We start from the raw sequence: 18875 nt of genomic DNA, 5'->3' as shown, positions 1-18875 counted from the left end.
GGCTGCTCTGCCATATCCCCAAGCTCCTAATTACTCTTATTAAAAACTGAGTGAGGTAAAGTATTCATTTAGGTGGTAGGCCATGCCTAGATTATCTTATCTCCAGGCCATCCTTAGTACTTCACACTCCTCCTACTACTTCTTTCTTCTTTTTCTTTATAAGACTAAAGAACCTTTTACTACTTGTTTTAATTTCTTTTGCAAGGTCCAACTGTGGTTGGCTTTTGGCAGTTCTCACTTACAATTTCTGACCTCAAAGAAATAGAAGGGATGGATCAGCAAGAAAAGCTACTCTCTTTATAATCTATTTGAGATACTTGTTCATTCAGTTTGATCTGTAGCCCTTCCCTATGAATTTTCTCCTCTTGCTTGGGATGCAGGTTTCAAACAGTTTCTGCAACTTTGACTTAAAAGTAATTCCAATCCTCTTGCAAATTCAGATCCGAGAGTTCTTTAGTCCAGGCCGCTTTCCTAATCGCCTTAGCTTTATAAAGTTTGCCCTTTTAAAATCAAGGACCCTAGTTGCAAACCTATATTTTCTATCCTTCCGTTTAGTTTAAACGTAATTAACTCATGATCACTCAAACTAAGGTTGTCCTCTACAGCCAGTTCCTCTATGAAATCCTCACTACTTACCAATACTAAACCTAAAATGGCATCACCTTTTGTTGGTTCAGTGACTATTTGATGAGGAAATGTCAGCTATTACATCCAGGAATATCTGGGCCCTACCATTATTAGTAGCACTTGTTCTCCAATCTATATGTGGAAAATTAAATTCTCCCACAATCACACAATTCCCCATAGACCACTTTAATTAAATAAATACTTTCTGTAAATTAGATCCTGAGGTTCTCTAGGCAACCCCAGTAAAACCGATTCTGTTTTATCCATTCTGTCACTTCTAATTTTTTTACGCTCTACCTAGTCATTAATATACGCTATTCCCCAACCTTTACTTCTTTCCTGAACAGCACATACTCTTCACTACCTGTACTCTAGTCATGACTACTATTCCACCATGTTTCTGTTATCCCTGTAATATGTGATTTCACTTCTTGCACCACTAATTTTAATTCACTTTTTTTGTTATGCAGGCTCCTTGCATTGGTGTGCAGACATCTTAGTGGTTTCTGATTGGCTTTGCAGATTCCTTGATGCAGCGTAAAGGGAGTGATTGCATGCAAAATGAGAACGTTGGAGGCGGGGTGGAGGGAAGAGTATATATGCATATAACAGGGGTGTCTAAACTTAGTAACCCTCTGAGCCAAATATGACAATCTTCAGAAGTTCAACAGCTGGGGTGTGCCTGCCAGGGCTTCAGCCCTGTTCCTGTTGAAGTCCAAAGACCACAGGCACTGACTTTTTTTTGCCAGTGGGTGCTTTCCACCTTCTGGTTTCACTGTGCACCATGTACATGCTCCTGCCAGCTAGCGGTTGTTTGTGGGTGCTGAGCACCCTCTATTTTTTTCAGTGAGTGCTTGAGCCCCCAAGCACCCACTGAGTAAGCACCTGTGCCCAAGACTCCCCTTCCCATTGGGCAGAAGCCAGAGGTGATACGTAGGGGGACATGTGGCTCATATGCCCCTCCCCACCAGATTTTTGCCAGGGTTTGCTAGTCCTGCTTGGTCACATGGTGCTGCCAGGCCCCCTCCCTGCATGGCCGCTGCTGGAGCTGGCAATAGGCAACTGCAAACAGTGAGAGCTGGAGGAAGAGCCACTGCCTCTCCCACTGGAGCTAAAGCAGTAGCCCCTCCCTGCAACTTCCAGCTGTTAGCTCTGGGTAGAGAAGCAGTGGCAAACACTTAGGAACTGCAGGGAGGGGCCACAGAGGGTAAGATGGAGATGCGATTCATGCTATTGGGGGGTGAGGGGGGGAGGCAGGGGGATGAACATTTAAATTGTTTCCTCCTACTCTCAGCAGGCATCAGTCATCTCTGGCAGAAGCCCTGAACTCCTCCCCCTACCAGTATGGTATGCAGAGAATGGGGAAGACAGAGGTGCCCCAAGCCACAGTACCTCTAGAAGAGCCACATGCAGCTCAGGGCTTGGTCTCCCCCGGCATATAATTTCCTTTAAAAAAAAAAAAAAGGCTTGGGAAAATTTATTTAAGAAGAGGTTTACACTCAGATGTCATAGTGACTGGCGCCCTCAAAGGCAATAAAGTTGTGATTAAAACATTAAGGCATGTTTTAATTATATTTGTTTACATCAGATATTTAATTTGAAAAAGTGGTAAAAGTTATGAAAAGTGGCAAAAGAAAGATTTGTGTTAGAAAGGATACATTGCATGCAGCAGATCAGAAAATCTAAAATAAACTGACCCATGGCATTATGGCAGGATTTTGTCATACTGTAGACCAACCAGCAATACAGATTATCCAATCCCTTATCAAATATACACCTCTAGAAATGCAGGCTATCCCAAGGACATGGTTAACAGATGTTTCACAAAAACCCTGAACCATAACCAGCTTCCTCACATAAAATGAAATGCAAGCCTACACATCATTGCTAAGGAAGGAAATGGTGCACGCTGCTTCCCCTGTGTGTTCCCCTCCTTGCTTCAAAGCCTACAGAAGCCTCTCAGGTCTCAGTTATGTGGCTATAGATGGGTAGGTGAGAACACTGCAAGTAGGTCAACCGCTACAGAAACATTCCCAACCCAAAACCATGAGCCAAGAACAGCACATTACTGCAGATTTACGCTTGGCCCTTGGAAAGATCATTCCAGATGCAGATAGCTAGAGAACCTCTAGGGGTAGCAAGGGACTGAAGAGGAAAGGCAGCTCAGCAGGGAGTTAAGATGATTGTCCAGCAAGCTCACTTTTTTTTAAAAGTTTCTTCTAGGGTGAGAAAAGAGAGGAAGTGTTACAAAAAGTCATCTAGCTGTGGTAACTATTGCCATTTTTAACATGGTTTAATTTACAAAATTGCACTGATGACAAGCTCCCATAGGGAACTGTTTAGCCTTTTTCTTTGCTGAGAGACCTCAAAACGTAAATGCTATAGTCTCTTTCTTAAAATATGGAAGAGGAGGTCTACAGTAGTCATCAGATCCCTATTTTAAGCCTGGAGTACATGGGCCAGAAAACATTGACAATCTTGTTTTGAGAAGTTGAGTTTGAATAGCCCATTTTTGGTGCTATGCCCATGCCCCTAACCTTGAATTGGTGAATTCAGTGAGCAGCCAGTTCTCCCAACTTTCTGGAGGTTTGGGGGAGGGGGAAACGGTGGCAGGAGAAAAGTGTAAGCGGCCATGAAGTGGCAAAAACTTTTAAACACTTTTTGAACTGAACAACTACTTTTAGTGTGTCCTAATTCAAATCCCTAGCCAATTTCACTTCAAATTTGGTAGATAAATTCTAACAGACTTAGTCCAATCAATGCTGAGCTGGTTGTTCCTTGGTTTGCAGATTTGCAGGTGGAATAAATGGAAACTCAGTTGCAATCTTAACTATGGAACAGCTGCTTCTGCTTCGTAAACCAGCAGAAGTCAAAGGACAAATCCACAATAAGTCACACAAAATTTTTTTTTATGGTAATGAGAATAGCAAATGTTTAAAAAAATTTAAACTATTCTTACATCATTTATTTTTTATTTACTTATATGATTTACAAGGCCTTGATTAGACAAAATAGTAACTAAACTCAAAAACAAAAAGAGATACAAACCAACAGAATATAGAAGGAAACCCTATGTAGTTCTGTAAAATATATCACACCCAGTGCACGCACTGTTCAAATATCCCCATTACTACTGAAATGAAGATTTTTGTAAAGAAACATTTTGGTTTAGTTTAAGTGCAGTTACAGTTTTCATACAGTTGAATTATGCTGTAATTTAATTCTGATCACATCATGCCTAGTGTTTGGACTGCAGCAGCAGCAAATCTCTCAAGAAGTTTAGTGCAGTCAGAAACTGGAATACAGCTTTGAGTATTTAACAGACAGGAGCTATAGACTGCATTCAGTAGAGTATCATACATTAATTGGAGCTAAAGTTTTAGTATGCTTATTGCAAGTTTTTCTCATTTTTAACAAGCAGATCTTCTTTGCAGACATGTTATTGCTGTGGGTAATAAGGCTGTTGAGGGTAAGGGTATCCAGGTTGTTGAGGTCCTGGGTATGGTGCTTGTCCAGGATTTTGATACATTTGTGGTGCATATGGCAGATTATACTGGCCATAGGTGTAAGGATTGTAGCCCATTGGCATTGGCATCTGGCAATACCTGTGGAAAACAGTATCCATTAATTGCAAAAATTGCAAGTTAAATACTGAGGCAGCAATAGGATGCAGCATTAGAGAGAAAGCTAAAAAGGCAAGAAACCCACAGGAGACAGTTTCAACTTGTTTCCCCCGTTACAGCATTTACTACTGCACATAACTTTTAGGAAGCAGCTATTAAATGCAACACAATACCCTGAAGTGAAATTCAGCTGAAGGAAAAAACCAGCAGCTTTTCATAACTAGAAAGACCATGACCCCGTTCTTCACCTATTTTCCCCCCTTCTTAAAAACAATATTGAATATAATTGTATTTATTTAGTATTTTCAGACCATTCCAACTCACTGGTTAAGACAAGGTTTGCCTGGATAACACAGTGTTCAATCAGGGGCAGTACTCACTGCAACAACAAAAGGGGACTACTAGGAAAAGTGACTGCTTCAGAAAGGGAGATATCCCATTCGCTCTAGGCTACAAGGTGGAAGAGAGGCAGGAGTGGGAAAAGTCCACAGGGAGATAAGCAGGCATTAGCAGGAGCTGCAGCTGACTCCCAATTCTGGGTATGCTCCTAGGCAGCAGGGAATGAAGTCTCATCTCGTGAGGTCATCCAGATGTTTCTATAGGATTCCCTTACTAGCCTCTTCCTCTCAGTGTCGATTCTAGTTGCTACTTAATTCTCTATTCTTCCTTTCACATTTGTGTCTGAGGCAGTTAGAGGATATACAGGACATACACAGCAGCAGGTACCAGAGGAAAGGGAGACAAGAGGACATATATGTACTGCTGGCGGTGACCACAGGAAGAGTTAGGGGTTCTCAGATGATGACGACTCCTTCCCTTTGCTTTCCTGGCAGCTTTGCAGAGTGCCAGAGCAAGCTATCGAAAGCTCCCTCCCGCCCTTGCTAGAGTCTTCACAGTTCTCCCCAACAAGACTCAGTCCCCACCCTTAGAGATGCCACAAGCCGTCTTTAATAAGCAGGATCACAAAGATACTTCATCAGTTCACCCAGAACTGCTAGTGCTGCACCCTATAGGCAGACCCCATGTCAACCAAGAAGCCAAGATAGAATCTGAAAAAGCTAAATACAATTGCAAAATTAAAATAGGCTCTTTAAAATTAAAATTTGGGATTTTCAGAGCGTAGGTTGTTGCTGTCACTAAAAGAGTGGCAATACCAATTCTTTAGTTCTTAGACAAAATGCACTACGTGCAAGAGCTAAATGAAGAGCTGATTTCTACTTCATGAATCTTCCCTCAGCATGTCGCAATATAAAACTCACTACAATGGTAGGTACATACGTACATAGCTCTTACATCAGCAAGACAGAATTGAAGGCTATAAGCTACTTTTATAAGCTACTCAAACCAAGTACGGGTATTTTGGGAGGTTCCCACAGTCTAGCTACTAGTCTCAAAGAGGGAAGGGACATAAGATATAAAAGTGAATACCCAATACTACTTATAAAACAAGAAGCCAATATTGCAAACAGAAGGGAGGTCTGTAAAATTCTATTTATAATGCTTCTTCATATAAACCAACTAAAGACAAAGCCCTTTTACAAGAGCATCTCAAACTCTTCCCCTCCTGCCTACCCATCCTTCCCTGAAAAAGTGCACTAATCATGTCTGAATCAGTATCGTGGACCATCATAGGTCCTCACATTTGCAACTATATGATATTGCTCTAGCAATCATTATACGTTTTAGCTGACTTTAATATGATGCAAGAACTAGAAGCAAGGAAAGCCAGCACTTTGTGACTAGTCAGTTAAGCAAGGACCCCCATAGCAGTCCACAGACCACAGTTTAAGAATTAACATGTATCTGAACTGCAGACATGACAAATCAAAGAAACGTCAGATCTTAACAGAAGACAAAAGCCCAGTGTCCACTAAAAGCAGCTTATTTAAATTCAATTCATATTTAACAAAATAATCTAATTACAGCAGCAAAAAATGATTATCTATGAACTACTTAAGCATTCTTATAGTTTACCCTGGGTATCCTGGATAGGTTGGGTAAGGTGGTCCCTGTGCCTGTGATGGTGCAGTGCTAGCCGCAGATGAACCAGGTAGAGGAGCTGGAGAAGCAGTAGCTCCAGTGGCTGTCGATACAGGAGCACTTGCTGTAGAAATCACTGGTGGTGGAGGGCGTGCTGGTGGTTGTGGTTTACTAGACTAAAAAGGAAAAAAAAAAGAGTCAATTAGACCAAGTTTTTCAAGGCAAGCACCAGGTTCAATTCTAGAAGGATTTTTTGGCTTTACACAATGTTATACATTTATGTTGCTGTATAATTGCTTAATTCAAACTTTCCAGAAAGTTTGAGACAAATGCAAGATGATAAAATGGAAACAAAGTTAACTATAAACCTTATTAATTGCAACCACTGTGACATTTCCTGAATGCTTTCCCGCCCCCCCTTGATTTGGCAATAGATGTTAAAATATAATACAGTAGAACCTCTGGAGTTACAGACACCTCAAGAATGGAGGTTGTCAGTAACTCTGAAATGTTCATAATTTGTGCAGTTCAGGCTCCAGATCCAGCAGCTGATGCTCCAGGCCAGGTTTCAACAGCAGCTGAGCTCCCTACTCAGGCCTGGAATGAGTTTGCCAGCTTGATCTGCTCCCGGCCTGCAGAGGGGTGTGTGTAAAAACAGCATGTCCCCATCCCTCCAGTTGACTGGGCAGTCTGTAACGCTGGTGTTTGTATCTTTAAGGTTCTACTGTACTCCAATACATTAAAGAGACTGCTAAAAGTTATTATAATCAAATAATGTTACAAAGCATGACTCATCTGTTATCAACTTGTATATAACACAAGCCTTTACTTACCACCATGGTTCTGGGTGCGGGAGTTGGAGTAGTTGATGCAGCAGGTTTACTTCCCCCAGCTGCTGCAGTTTGGTATGCAGGCTGTGAAGGAATAGAGGGAGCACTGGGTTCTCTAGCAATGCTTTGTTGTAAGTCTCTATAAAAAGAGTGAAAGTATGGTTTAGATTTTAGACTAATTTTATATTTCTGTTCACTAACAACCTGAAGCAAGACGAGTCAGGATCTGGCAGTGCCCATCTTATTTTAAAGTGTAACACTTAATATTGGACCTACTTTTGACTGGAGAATGATCTCATCTTGTTCAGTCCTTCCTCCAGCCAATCCCTTTAACAATTTGCACAGCTATTTCCTATTTGGGCTCCAAATCCACCCAGAATATAGCTTACTAAGTGAGCCAAGCTTTAGGAAAAAACAAACATACTTCCAGAAAAATCAGGAACATTTCAGTAACTTTGAGCGTCTCTGAAAGGTGTGTCTACAGCATATCTCCTAGTCCAGGCAGACAGGCTCGAGCTATCACATTAAAAACAGCAGTGTGGATGTTACAGCAGCGGCTAAGGCTCTGGCTAACCACTCAAGCTCAGACACCACCACTCCCCACCATCCTCTGTCCAAGCTTGGGCAGCTAGTCCACAAAGTCCAAACTGCTATTTTTAAACACACTAGTTCAAGCCAAGCTAGTGAGAATCTCTCTATTAGTGTAGACTACTCTTAGGTTACAAAACGTACCGCTAGACTAGGACATACCGATACAAAAATCTTTACTCTGCAAAGTGACTGTGTTTCACATACAGAGCACAAATCATTTCACATTACATACATTTTTATTTACTTTAGAGCAAGACTGACCATGTTTCGGAGTAGGATGGAAAAGTCAGTCTCAGATACTCCAGTCGATATGATCTTCTGGACTAAAATGAACAGTCTAAGGGCTTGTCTACACTGGCAATTTACAGCACTGCAACTTTCTCGCTCAGCGGTGTGAAAAAACAGCCCCCTGAGCACAGCAAGTTTCAGCGCTGTAAAGCGCCAGTGTAGACAGTGCACCAGCACTGGTAGGTACACCCCTCCTGGAGGTGGTTTTTTTAGAGCACTGGGAGAGCAGGGGAAAATATTTGAATATGCAAACTGCCAGAAACCTGAAGCTCTCAGAACACTTGTTCTCACATTCTTCAGCATGCGATCTCTATTTCTTTAATTAAACTTTATTAAGCAAGCATCTTACAAGATACACAGAGAGTTCAGATAATATAAGATACTAAAAGTAACACCAAACTACCACCCTTTTCTTATATTAGAGTTCCATAGGAATTCCAAGCCAGAAGTTTGGAGATTTAAGTCAGACATTCTGAGATGTAGCATATTCAAAGATGTTGGGATAAAATTAAATATTTGAGATTTGGCCAATTCTACTGAGACTCTTTGGGAACCATTTAACATTTAAAGGAAGTCTATTTCACATAAAAGTATGATAAATTAGATAAAATCAAAAAGTGTCACAGCTAGAAATTTATACATAGCATTTTGAAATAGAAAACTGACAAAGATAAAAATGTATCATTCTCTCCAATCTCACTAATAATAAACTTGAGTTTCATACTATGACAAATATGAAGGTCAACTCAGAAGAGGGAGACAAAACTGGACAACTATTGGTCTGGCTGGTTAAGCGAGAAAGAAAATTGTCATTGCAGTTAAGGGAATGAGAGATCTCTTATGAACAAGAGATCAATATTGTCTTGGTGGGTTTTTATAAGAAAGGTTATATGAACAGCCAAACTCAATTTGCTGCAGACAGTGGAACTACTATTTATTAAATACCACATCCCAAAAGTGTCAAACAGACTGCAACATCTTAGGTGAAGGGATTTTTAGGGGCGAGATCCAACAACTAACTAGGATATCTACTCTTAAGCATAAAGCTCAGGGCTTAACTTAAAAAAAAAAAATCCTACCCACACCACACTTATGGTATTTTAGCCAGCTTAAAAACCATTTAAAGAATAAAAACTAGCCTTTCAAACTACAAAGCTCTTACAACAATGCTAGAAGTCAAGTCCATTTTAATGTTCCTCCTATACCTTAATTAACATGAAAATGAAAAAAAACCTGTCAAATTACGGCTCCAAAGGTTCCAGTGCCAAACAAGAAACTACCTGGGGGATGGGGGGTGTTATACTGACTAATATTTTACTAGGATTTTAGATTTTGCATAATGCAGAAGAGTTTTTAGTAGAGATGTACTACAAATATCCTGAAGAGTCTGGTCATCTTACCCTGTGCTACAACAACTTTCTGGTGGTGATCAATTCTTAGTACAAGCAGTAACAGAGCTAGTCACATTAACCAACTACTGACAGAATGATGGTAATATTTTGTTTGCACTAATTTTATAGCTTTAACCCCATACACTGAGAAAGTGAGACTGTCAGGCTTAAAAGTGAATTTGGGAATCTTCACCTCAAATATACCACAGTGGAGAAACTTTAGGTTCCTCTTTGCTGGCCTGATGTGGCAGGCAGGCGAACAACTCTATTAAATGTTAAGATTTACTTTACAAGCACAATTTCCATATAAAGCACTTCTAAAAAAAAGGATAGGATAGGATTTGGGGATTAAGCGTCAATAGGGCATGTGTACTGATTAAAGCGACATTCTCCAACTAATTTCAGTAACAAGCAGCCTTCACCAATGCTTTGGGGAATAAGATGATCTGGTTAGAAAGACAGAACATATGTAGCTTTGATAAGCTTTCTTTTAAGCAAGAAAAGGGCCAAGTGGTTGACCCTCAAGAAGCATATTACTGTACTAATCTTATCCATGTACATATTACTGTTGCAGCATGATACTGTCACCCTACATGTGAAGGCTGAAAAGCTGTGCTATTGCCAACTGTTTGTACAGTGTTGACTAATCTAAATGACAACATAACTGTCACACAAGATCAAACCACAGTTCACTCTGGTACTCAAGTCTCAAGCATTTGACAATGCTGGCTTAGTCACTGAAAGGCATAAGAATAAGGCTAATAATCAGCCATGGATTCCGTGATTTTTATGAGACCTCTACAACTGCCTCAAAATTCCATTCATTCAGAACCAGGGGACACACCTTAGTTTCTGCCCTGGATCCCAGCCAGCCTAATGCTGGCCCTGGTTGTTGCTTAGCCAATAAGGTTTTTGTAACTGAGCAGTCAATCATGAAGAGCATATGTGGGAGCTTTAGTTGCGTGAGAGAAAAAATGGCAATCCCAAAGTACACTGAGGAGCAAAATGGCAAACAACTGCTAAGCAGAGAAATAGTAAAATACTCAAATGGAAAATCATGAAAGTGGCGGACTGATGTTTTGTACAGCATGTAACGCTCCTGTAGATTACACACGAAACGCAAGCTGTGACAAACATACAGAAAGTACTTTGCATAAAGGTAGGGCACAAGGCCTTGAATCGGGTCTGGGCAAGAAGCTAAACTACACAAAATGGTGAATGACCTGTTTACTGTAAAGACCGAAGAACAGATGCATCATAGGACAGATGTTTACAGAGGTTTTCTGCACTGCTAACGTTCTACTACATGTCTTAGACTACTCTGCTAAGAAAAGCTATCTGGAAAGCTTCATAAATAACATCGGCATTATACCTACCTTGGATCATCTCCAAAAAACATACTTGCCAAAGCTTTTTGAAAGACATGTAAATGAGCTGAAAGAACTGCTGAATCAGTGTTTTGGAATTGGTCTCGTAGCAGGTGAAACTACTGATGCTGCAGGGTGCTACATAGTGAATATCCCTGATTGTCTTTTGAAGAAACTTCAAGCCAACAAGGGGAAGATAGTTTGGAATTGAAGTCTTTGTAAACAGCGTGTGTACGTTTGAAGACTGTTAACTTCAAAACGGAGTCACGCAGTGGTGGAAACACTTCAGAAATACGGAATTTTTTTTTAAAAGTCACTGCTTTTGTCACTGACAATGCTGCATATATGAAGAAAACCTGGGAGCAGAGTCTCAAAGCACTTTTTCTAAATGCAGTGCACGTAACATACACGGCACTTCTTCTCAACTTAATGGGCAAAACTTGGAGAAAAACATTTTGAAAAGTAAATGAAATTGTCATTGCTGTAAAAAGTGCATTTACTGCTTGCCCTGCCCACAAAACATAGTTCAGTCAATCGTTCCAGCAAAAGGAAAGTGCCTGCAATTCCACCTTCACCAGTAACCATATGGTGGAACAGTTGGTTTGAAGCTGTTCATTTTCGTATCAGCCACCTGCAGGATCATGTGGATTTTTTTTGAGGAGTGGGAGTGAAGCTGTAATTCATCTGCTGAAGATGTGGCCACTCAGTAAATCAATGGAAATAAAAGCAGATACCGCAGCATTAGAACTGTTTGCACCAAGAATAATGGCAACTCTCACTGCTTATGAAAAAACAGAAATCAGATCCTGTAAGGCAGCAAATGACTTGGCCGATCTTGTCAGTTGGCAAAGTCCTTCAGTGACACAATTGACAATCTGTTAGCTAAGGAAGCCTACATGGCTGGTTCTGAAGAGTTTTGTCAACCAGCTGCCAGCCTTTTTTTTGCCTGCTGAGCGTTTGATCCCCATCATCCCACACTTCTTGATACACATACATTTAGTGATGCAAGGTCTATTCCCATGTTTGAAGAAGAGTTGGCAAAAGCAGAGTTTTGCAGCTACAGCAGTGCAGTTTCTGAAATGAAGTGCCCTGACATTGTAAAATTTTGGTGCAACTTAAGATCGCTTTCCAGTCTGATCATAATAGCTCTGATTAGTTTGCTAGTGCCCGATAACAGTGTGGACTGCTAAAGATCATTTTTGTCTTACAAAGATATCTTGCGAGATGACAAACCTGGCACAATACAACAAGCTGTTTCAGAAATGTGGAACGCTCTAACTGTTAGTAAATGATCATTTTACACTAACAATTAATCTTGTCAGTAGTCAAAGTTATATAAGGTTTAATGGGCAATTAAAAAGCTTCTGTATTGGTGTAGTAAAAACTGCATTACTGTGTGTACATTTGTTTACGGCCTGCATCCTGCCCATGACTTTCAATAAAAAATATCCATGACAAAATCTTAGCCTTATGTTAGATCACCACAATGAAGTAGACTGAATGGGCAGCATTAGGTTTATGTTACTGGGCACACAGGGGCAGGATGATTTCCTGATGCCAGATGACGATGACCTTATGACCTGAAGCATTCAACTTGAATACTTCCCTTCAGAAGTATAGCAGAAATAAAAAGATCCAGAGAAAGGTGAGGAAAAAACACTCAAGGCAACAGAGGAGTTGTGGAAGCAGCAGCATTCTGAAAATGAACAGACTTAGTTTTAGAGTATATGGAAAAGCAGTGCATCAAGTGACTAGTACAGAGAAGTACAACTAAGTTATCATAGAACAAAGGCCACAAAGTTAAAAAGGCAACAAGAGAAAGTTCTCAGGGGCTGGTCCAAGACCGTGACAGGAGCTCCCTCATCACCTTTTACCCCAAGCAGAAGGGGCATTTCTTTGACTTTGCCTTTTCTGACATAAATACATAGCAACATGCATATTAAAAAACATTTGCCTAAACAAGACATTCCATTGCACATGCTTCTCACCCTGGGGAGAGGATGAGAGCACAAAGATATGACAGAAAGGTAGTCCATGCTTAATGTGCTACTGGAATGTGCACAGACACTGATAATGAGGATGGTAAAAAAAAAAAAATCTATACAAAAGTAGAGTATGAAATAGATTATAGGAAATACTTCTTCATTTTACCAAGTACCACTTGAGAATTCCCTACTACAGGATACATTGAGGAAAATTGTTTAGTACAAGTGAACTCCAAATATCTGTCAGAGGACATCCAAAGCATTAGGACAACTGTAATTTCTGACAAATAATGAATTCTGAGGCAATGATCTTCAGCTTTAAATGGTATTTATCTGAAAAAATTTTAAAGGGGTAGATACTAGCATGAATAAGGCTAAATTATGCAGACACTAGCTAGGATAAAAATGATAAAGGCATCTTGTGAAGAGATTCCTGGAAGTTTAATAATTTGTTCAACTGCTCCCTTTACCACTGTTTTGATAATCCTTTCAAATAATTTTAATGTGTTAGAAAGGAACAACATATTCTTATGAGAGCTGTACTTTATCCAGAGAACCATCCTTCCTCCTCTCAGTTTAGTACCACAGTAAGCACAACCATTGTACTTATGACTAAAATATATTACTTTCGTTAGCGCTTAAACAAAATACTAGATTCTTACTTTAGAAGTTCATCTCTTTCAGTCTTACGGGCAAAAACGATGTCACTGCATTTGTTTTGGAATTTCAGCAAGATTTCTGTCAATTCATTGTAAAACTATCAAAAAGAAAGTGAACATATTGCAATGAATATAGTCTTAAGATCCACATAAGCATAATTCACGCTCCATTTAAAAAACAACTTAATGTTTAACTCTTTACATTATACATGTTTTTATAAATTGACTCAGTTATGAAGAGACACTTCATGGCCCAAAACTTCTGATTCTAGTAAAACAACACCACAGAGATACATTTGCTCTTTGTTGGAAAAGCAGTAGATCAGTGGTTCTCAAAACTACTTGAGAACCACTGCATCCCCCAGCCTCAAGACCCCTACACTCAGTGCCCACCCCGAGACCCCTCCACAGAGTGGGGCCAAAAGCGGACCCAGCTGTGCCAGGTAGAGCATGGCAGCTAGGGGTTCCAGACCCCGCTGTGCCAGCAGGGCAGCCTGGACCCCAGCCACACAGGCCCTGCAGCCTTTAGCACACAGCTGGGTCACAGCTGTATGCTAATTGGGCCACACATTGAGAACCACTGCACTAGATCAATCAACTAGTCTGGGCAACTGCAAATATATTATAAATGGAAGACAAATTTGTTTCAGATCAAACGGAGATCAGAATATTTAAACAGGAGATACTAGTTTAATAAAATTTAAAATGAGACTATTACATAAACACTAGTAGTCTCTACTATAGGGTTAATGTTAATCTCTTACTGATAAACAAGCAAAACAAATTGTCCATAGACAACTTTCCAGTATCAAAAGTCAACAAAAATAAAGACAAATTGAGTATGGCCTTCCTGATCTCTCTCCAGACCACACAAACAGTAATGCATACAAATACAAGTTCTATGAAGTGACCTGATATCACTGTAGATGGAGGGAAAAAATGCCTCAAATACTAGGGCTGGTCTACAGAGTCTTGCACTGAATTAACTAAATCTAACTAAAAAGGTGTAATTCACATCTTTTGTTATTCTGGCACAAGAGTGAGTGAGTGTTTGTAAGGGAGAGCCCTAAGTCTTTATACAAACATGACAAAAGTTTTAAAACTGCAGCAATTCAGAGTTATACAGATACATATTTTAGAGAAAAAAAGAGTAAAAACAGTAAGCCAAAGAAAAGAGTGCATCTGACACAACTGGAAATTTTGCTGTTGCTTACATATAGTTTTGCATGTACACAGCAATGTACTCTGTCTCCCTAAGGTTACTGTACCTTTGTGCCTTCTTTTAAATTGGCTACAAGTTCCACGAAGTTGTCATTTGCTACAGCTAAATTCTTCAGAACTTCTTCTCTTAAATTAGATTCATTGTTTGATTGTTTCATCTTTGAAAATTCCTGGTGTGCATTCTGCAAAAAAAATAGAATAGAATGAAGAGTTTTGGCCCCAAGAGATGTCTAAAATTCCTGAAATTTAAAATCCAAGGCATTCAAACATCAACACAGAAATATCTCCGAGGATTAAAGGCAATTATGTGTAGTGTATTTAAGAGACTTTTGCATTTAAAATATTTGGTGTAAACATGAATGACGTACTGTCATTAAGAAACAGTTTCTTCCTCCTGGAAGTAAGGAACATCTCAACCTCTGCAGAGACAGAAATTGTAGAAAAGTTTATTAGGTGTGACAAAAGTTCCTCCTCTGCCTTGGTGGGTCCTGCACTTATTGGCAGATTTGCTCACCTCAGTGATCTCCTCCACAGTCTGAATCAACTCCTCCTGTGTCTGATCAGAAGTTGGGAGGTTTGGGGGTGGGGTAGGGGGGGAACCTGGGCCCGTCCTCTACTCCGGGTTCCAGCCCAGGGCCCTATGGATTTGCAGCTGTCTATAGTGCCTTTTGTAACAGCTGTGTGAAAGCTACACCTCCCTGGGCTACTTCCCCAAGGCCTCCTCCAAACACCTTCTTTATCCTCACCACAGGACCTTCCTCCTGGTGTCTGATAACACTTGTACTCCTTAGTACTCCAGCAGCACACCCTCTCAGTCTCAGCTCCTTGTGTCTCTTGCTCCCAGCTCCTCACACACACTTCCTCTCCTCTGGCTCCTCCCCATCTGACTGGAGAGAGCTCCTTTTAAACCCAGGTGCCCTGCTTAGCCTGTCTTGATTGGCTGCAGGTGTTCTAATCAGCCTGTCTGCCTTAATTGGTTCTAGCAAGTTCCTGACTACTCTAGTGCAGACCCTGCTCTGGTCACTCAGGGAACAGAAAACTACTCAGCCAGTGACCAGTATATTTGCCCTCTACCAGACTCCTGCACCCCCCTGGCCTGGGTCTGTCACGTATCCCACCCCCCTGCTCAACACCAAAGGGTTGGGCAGCTTGGGAAGCCAGACAGTGCACACGTGACAAGCCATCGGCACTGCCATGACGGCTCCCTGCTCTGTGTTGCACACAGAGCTGGAAAGGTTGGAGGGATAAGAACCATCTGGTCACCCTTGTGTTGTTCTCCTTGTTCCGCTGCATCCATTGAAGAGGGGCATGGTAGGTCACGAGAACAAATCTGCGCCCAAGCAAGTAGTAGCGCAACGCTTCCATGGCCCATTTTACGGCAAAGCACTCCCTCTCCACCACTGCATATTTTTGTTCCCTCGGAAGGAGTTTCCTACTGAGGTAGAGAATTGGGTGTTCCTCCTCCCCGACCATCTGTGATAGAACGGCCCGTAACCCTACTTCCTTCACACATCCGTCTGCAGGATAAATTCCTTGGTGAAATCAGGGGCTATTAGGACAGGGTTACTGCAGAGGGCAGTCCTTAGGTCTGTGAATGCTTCCTCTCCTGCATCAGACCACCTCACCAGATCAGGTCCACAGGTTTCTACTAGGTCAGTCAGGGGGCTTGCCCTTGTGGCAAAGTGGGGGATAAATCATCGGTAATACACCACTACACCTAGGAATGCCCGGACTTGTTTCTTGCGACGTGGTCGTGGCCAATTTTGGATGGCCTCCAACTTGTTCACTTGGGTTTTACCAGACCTTTTCCCACAATGCAGCCAAGATATTTGGCCTCTGTAAACCCTACAGAGCACTTGGCAGGGTTTGCTGTAAGGCCAGCTCGCCTGAAGGTATCAAGAACTGCCTCCACCTTCTCTAGGTGGGTTTCCCAGTCTGGGGTATGAATGACCACATCGTCCAAGTAGGCAGCAGCATAACTGTTATGCGGGAGTAATAGCTTATCCATGAGGCGCTGGAAAGCAGCTGGGGCCCCATGTAGTTCAAAAGGGAGGACAGTATATTGAAAAGACCCTCTGGTGTAGAGAACGCAGTCTTTTCCTTTGCATCTTCCGCAAGGGGAATCTGCCAGTACCCCTTTGTCAAGTCTAGGGTAGTCAAGTACCGAGCATTCCCCAGATGGTCCACTAGCTCATCTATGCAAGGTATGGGGTACGCATCGAACTGGGATATTTCATTTAGTCACCGGAAGTCATTGCAAAACCTTGTGGTACGATCAGGTTTGGGCACCAGCACGATTGGGCTGGACCACTGACTGTGGGATTCTTCGATGATCCCCAACTCCAGCATTTTTCTCACTTCTGCTTTTATTTCCTCTCTTTTGGCCGCTGGCACCCGATAGGGCCTCATTGTTATTCTGGCCCCAGGGTTCGTGATGATGTGGTGATATGTCTCGGTTGTTTGACCTGGTTTTGTCGAGAACACATCTTGGTTCCGGAAGATCATCTCAGACACCTCATTCTTCTGGTCTGGTGTTAAATTGGGAGACACTCTCACCTGTTTGGAAGGCTTGCTTTCCTGGGTTAGGTCTTTTCAGATAGTTATTCATGCCTCTTGTGCATGCCAGGGTTTCAGAAGGTTGATGTGATAAATCTGTTCTTGTTTTCGGCGTCCTGGCTTCCGCACCTTGTAGGTTACTTCCCCCACGGGAACCACCTCATAGGGCCCCTACCATTGGGCCAGAAGCTTGCTTTCTGCCGTGGGTACCAACACCATCACTCGATCCCCTGGTTGGAACGGTCAGACTTTTGCCTGGCAATTGTAATAGGTTCCCTGGGCCGCCTGTCCCTTTTCCAAATGTTCTCGTATAATAGGGGTGACACGGGCTATCTGGTCTCGCATCTGTATTACATGTTCTATTATATTTCTCCCCTTATTGGGTTCCTCTTCCCAAATCTCTTTGGCGATATCTAGTATGCCACGGGGTGACGTCCATATAACTCCTCGAATGGGGAAAACTCAGTTGAGGTCTGAGGTACCTCCCGGATAGCGAACATAAGGTAGGGCAGTAGGGTGTCCCAATCCTTCCCGTCCCGACTTACCACCTTCCTTATCATAGCCTTGAGGATTCGATTACAGCTTTCTACCAACCCATCAGTCTGCGGATGGTAAATTGAAGTTCTCAGGGTATGTATATGGAGCAGCGTACAGAGGTCCTTCATTAGCTTTGACATAAATGGGGTTCCTTGGTCTGTTAATATCTCCTTTGGTAGCCCCACTCAGGCAAAGATCCCCACCAGCTCTTTGGCTATCGTTTTAGAGGCTGTGTTCCGCAGGGGGACAGCTTCCGGGTAGTGAGTAGCATAGTCCAAAACAACAAGTATATATTGGTGGCCCTGAGCCGTCTTCTCCAGGGGTCCCACTAGGTCCATGGCTATTCGCTCAAAGGGGACCTCTATGATGGGAAGGGGTACTAAAGGTGCCCTCAGGTGGGGACGGGGACTGTGCAGCTGACACTCCAGGCAGGACGCACAGTACCTTCACACTTCATGTACTCCGGACCAGAAGAACTGTGGTAGGACTCGTGCCAGGGTCTTCTCTACCCCCAAGTGCTCCCCCCAAATGACGACTATGCGCAAGACTTAATACGGTGTTCTGGTGTTTTTGAGGTACTAAGATCTGCTTTACCTTCTGCCCCTGTACTGATGTAACTCGGTATAAGAGATTCTTCTTCATTATGAAGTAGGGTCCTGGTCCCTGTGTTCTCCCTTCCACGGGGACCCCATCTATTTCAGTCACCTCCTTTCTAATGTTGTTGCACCTTGGGTCTTCAGCCTGGTCCCGTCCAAAATTTCCTCTTCCAGGGCTAATCTGCCCAAGATCTAGAGGCCCAGTCTCTGTTGCCTCTACTGTTTCATAAGCGTTAGGGTGGGGGCCGGACTCAGGAGCTTCTCCCTCCTGGGTGTCCTCCTTTTCAGCTGCTCGGGTCCGCCTACCTACAAGAGCGACGCTCTGGCTTTGGGCCAGTATTTGGGTTCCCAAGGCCTTAGCTGCCCTCCTTTCCCTTTTCGACTTTCTACCATGTCTGGGAATGGAAAATAAATCTGGGGATATTTCAGCGAAGACTGGGGGTTGACAGTCTACTGTGGATGCCTCACTAACTTCAGGATTCCCCTCTTTCTCCAATCCTCCTACTGGGAGTAAGTCTCCAAACCATGGGAAGTCCCTCCCTATGAGCACCGGGTATGAGAGTTTAGAGACTACACCTGCTGCTACCTCAGTAGTGTTCCCCTGAATCTCAATTTTTACTGGGA

General features: G+C 42.3%; 1 protein-coding gene across 2 annotated transcripts in view; it reads right to left on the bottom strand.

The window, feature by feature from the left end:
- Nucleotides 1-3570: 3570 nt before the first annotated feature.
- The window catches only part of PDCD6IP (programmed cell death 6 interacting protein), a 59578-nt gene continuing 44273 nt past the window's right edge, over nt 3571-18875 (bottom strand). For both annotated transcript variants that reach the window (XM_050937938.1, XM_050937939.1), the window contains exons 14-18: nt 14610-14744; nt 13345-13439; nt 7064-7199; nt 6225-6406; nt 3571-4232 (exon numbers count right to left, since the gene is read on the bottom strand). In XM_050937938.1, coding sequence (XP_050793895.1) covers nt 4067-4232; nt 6225-6406; nt 7064-7199; nt 13345-13439; nt 14610-14744 — 714 coding nt within the window. In that variant the 3' untranslated portion in view covers nt 3571-4066. The remainder of the gene's footprint in view (nt 4233-6224; nt 6407-7063; nt 7200-13344; nt 13440-14609; nt 14745-18875) is intronic.

The sequence above is a fragment of the Gopherus flavomarginatus genome, chromosome 2 (genome assembly GCF_025201925.1).
Source record: "Gopherus flavomarginatus isolate rGopFla2 chromosome 2, rGopFla2.mat.asm, whole genome shotgun sequence".
In the NCBI taxonomy this organism is placed as follows: Eukaryota; Metazoa; Chordata; order Testudines; family Testudinidae; genus Gopherus; species Gopherus flavomarginatus.
Note: the sequence above shows the minus strand (reverse complement) of the source record. Positions and strands in the feature narration are given on the sequence as shown.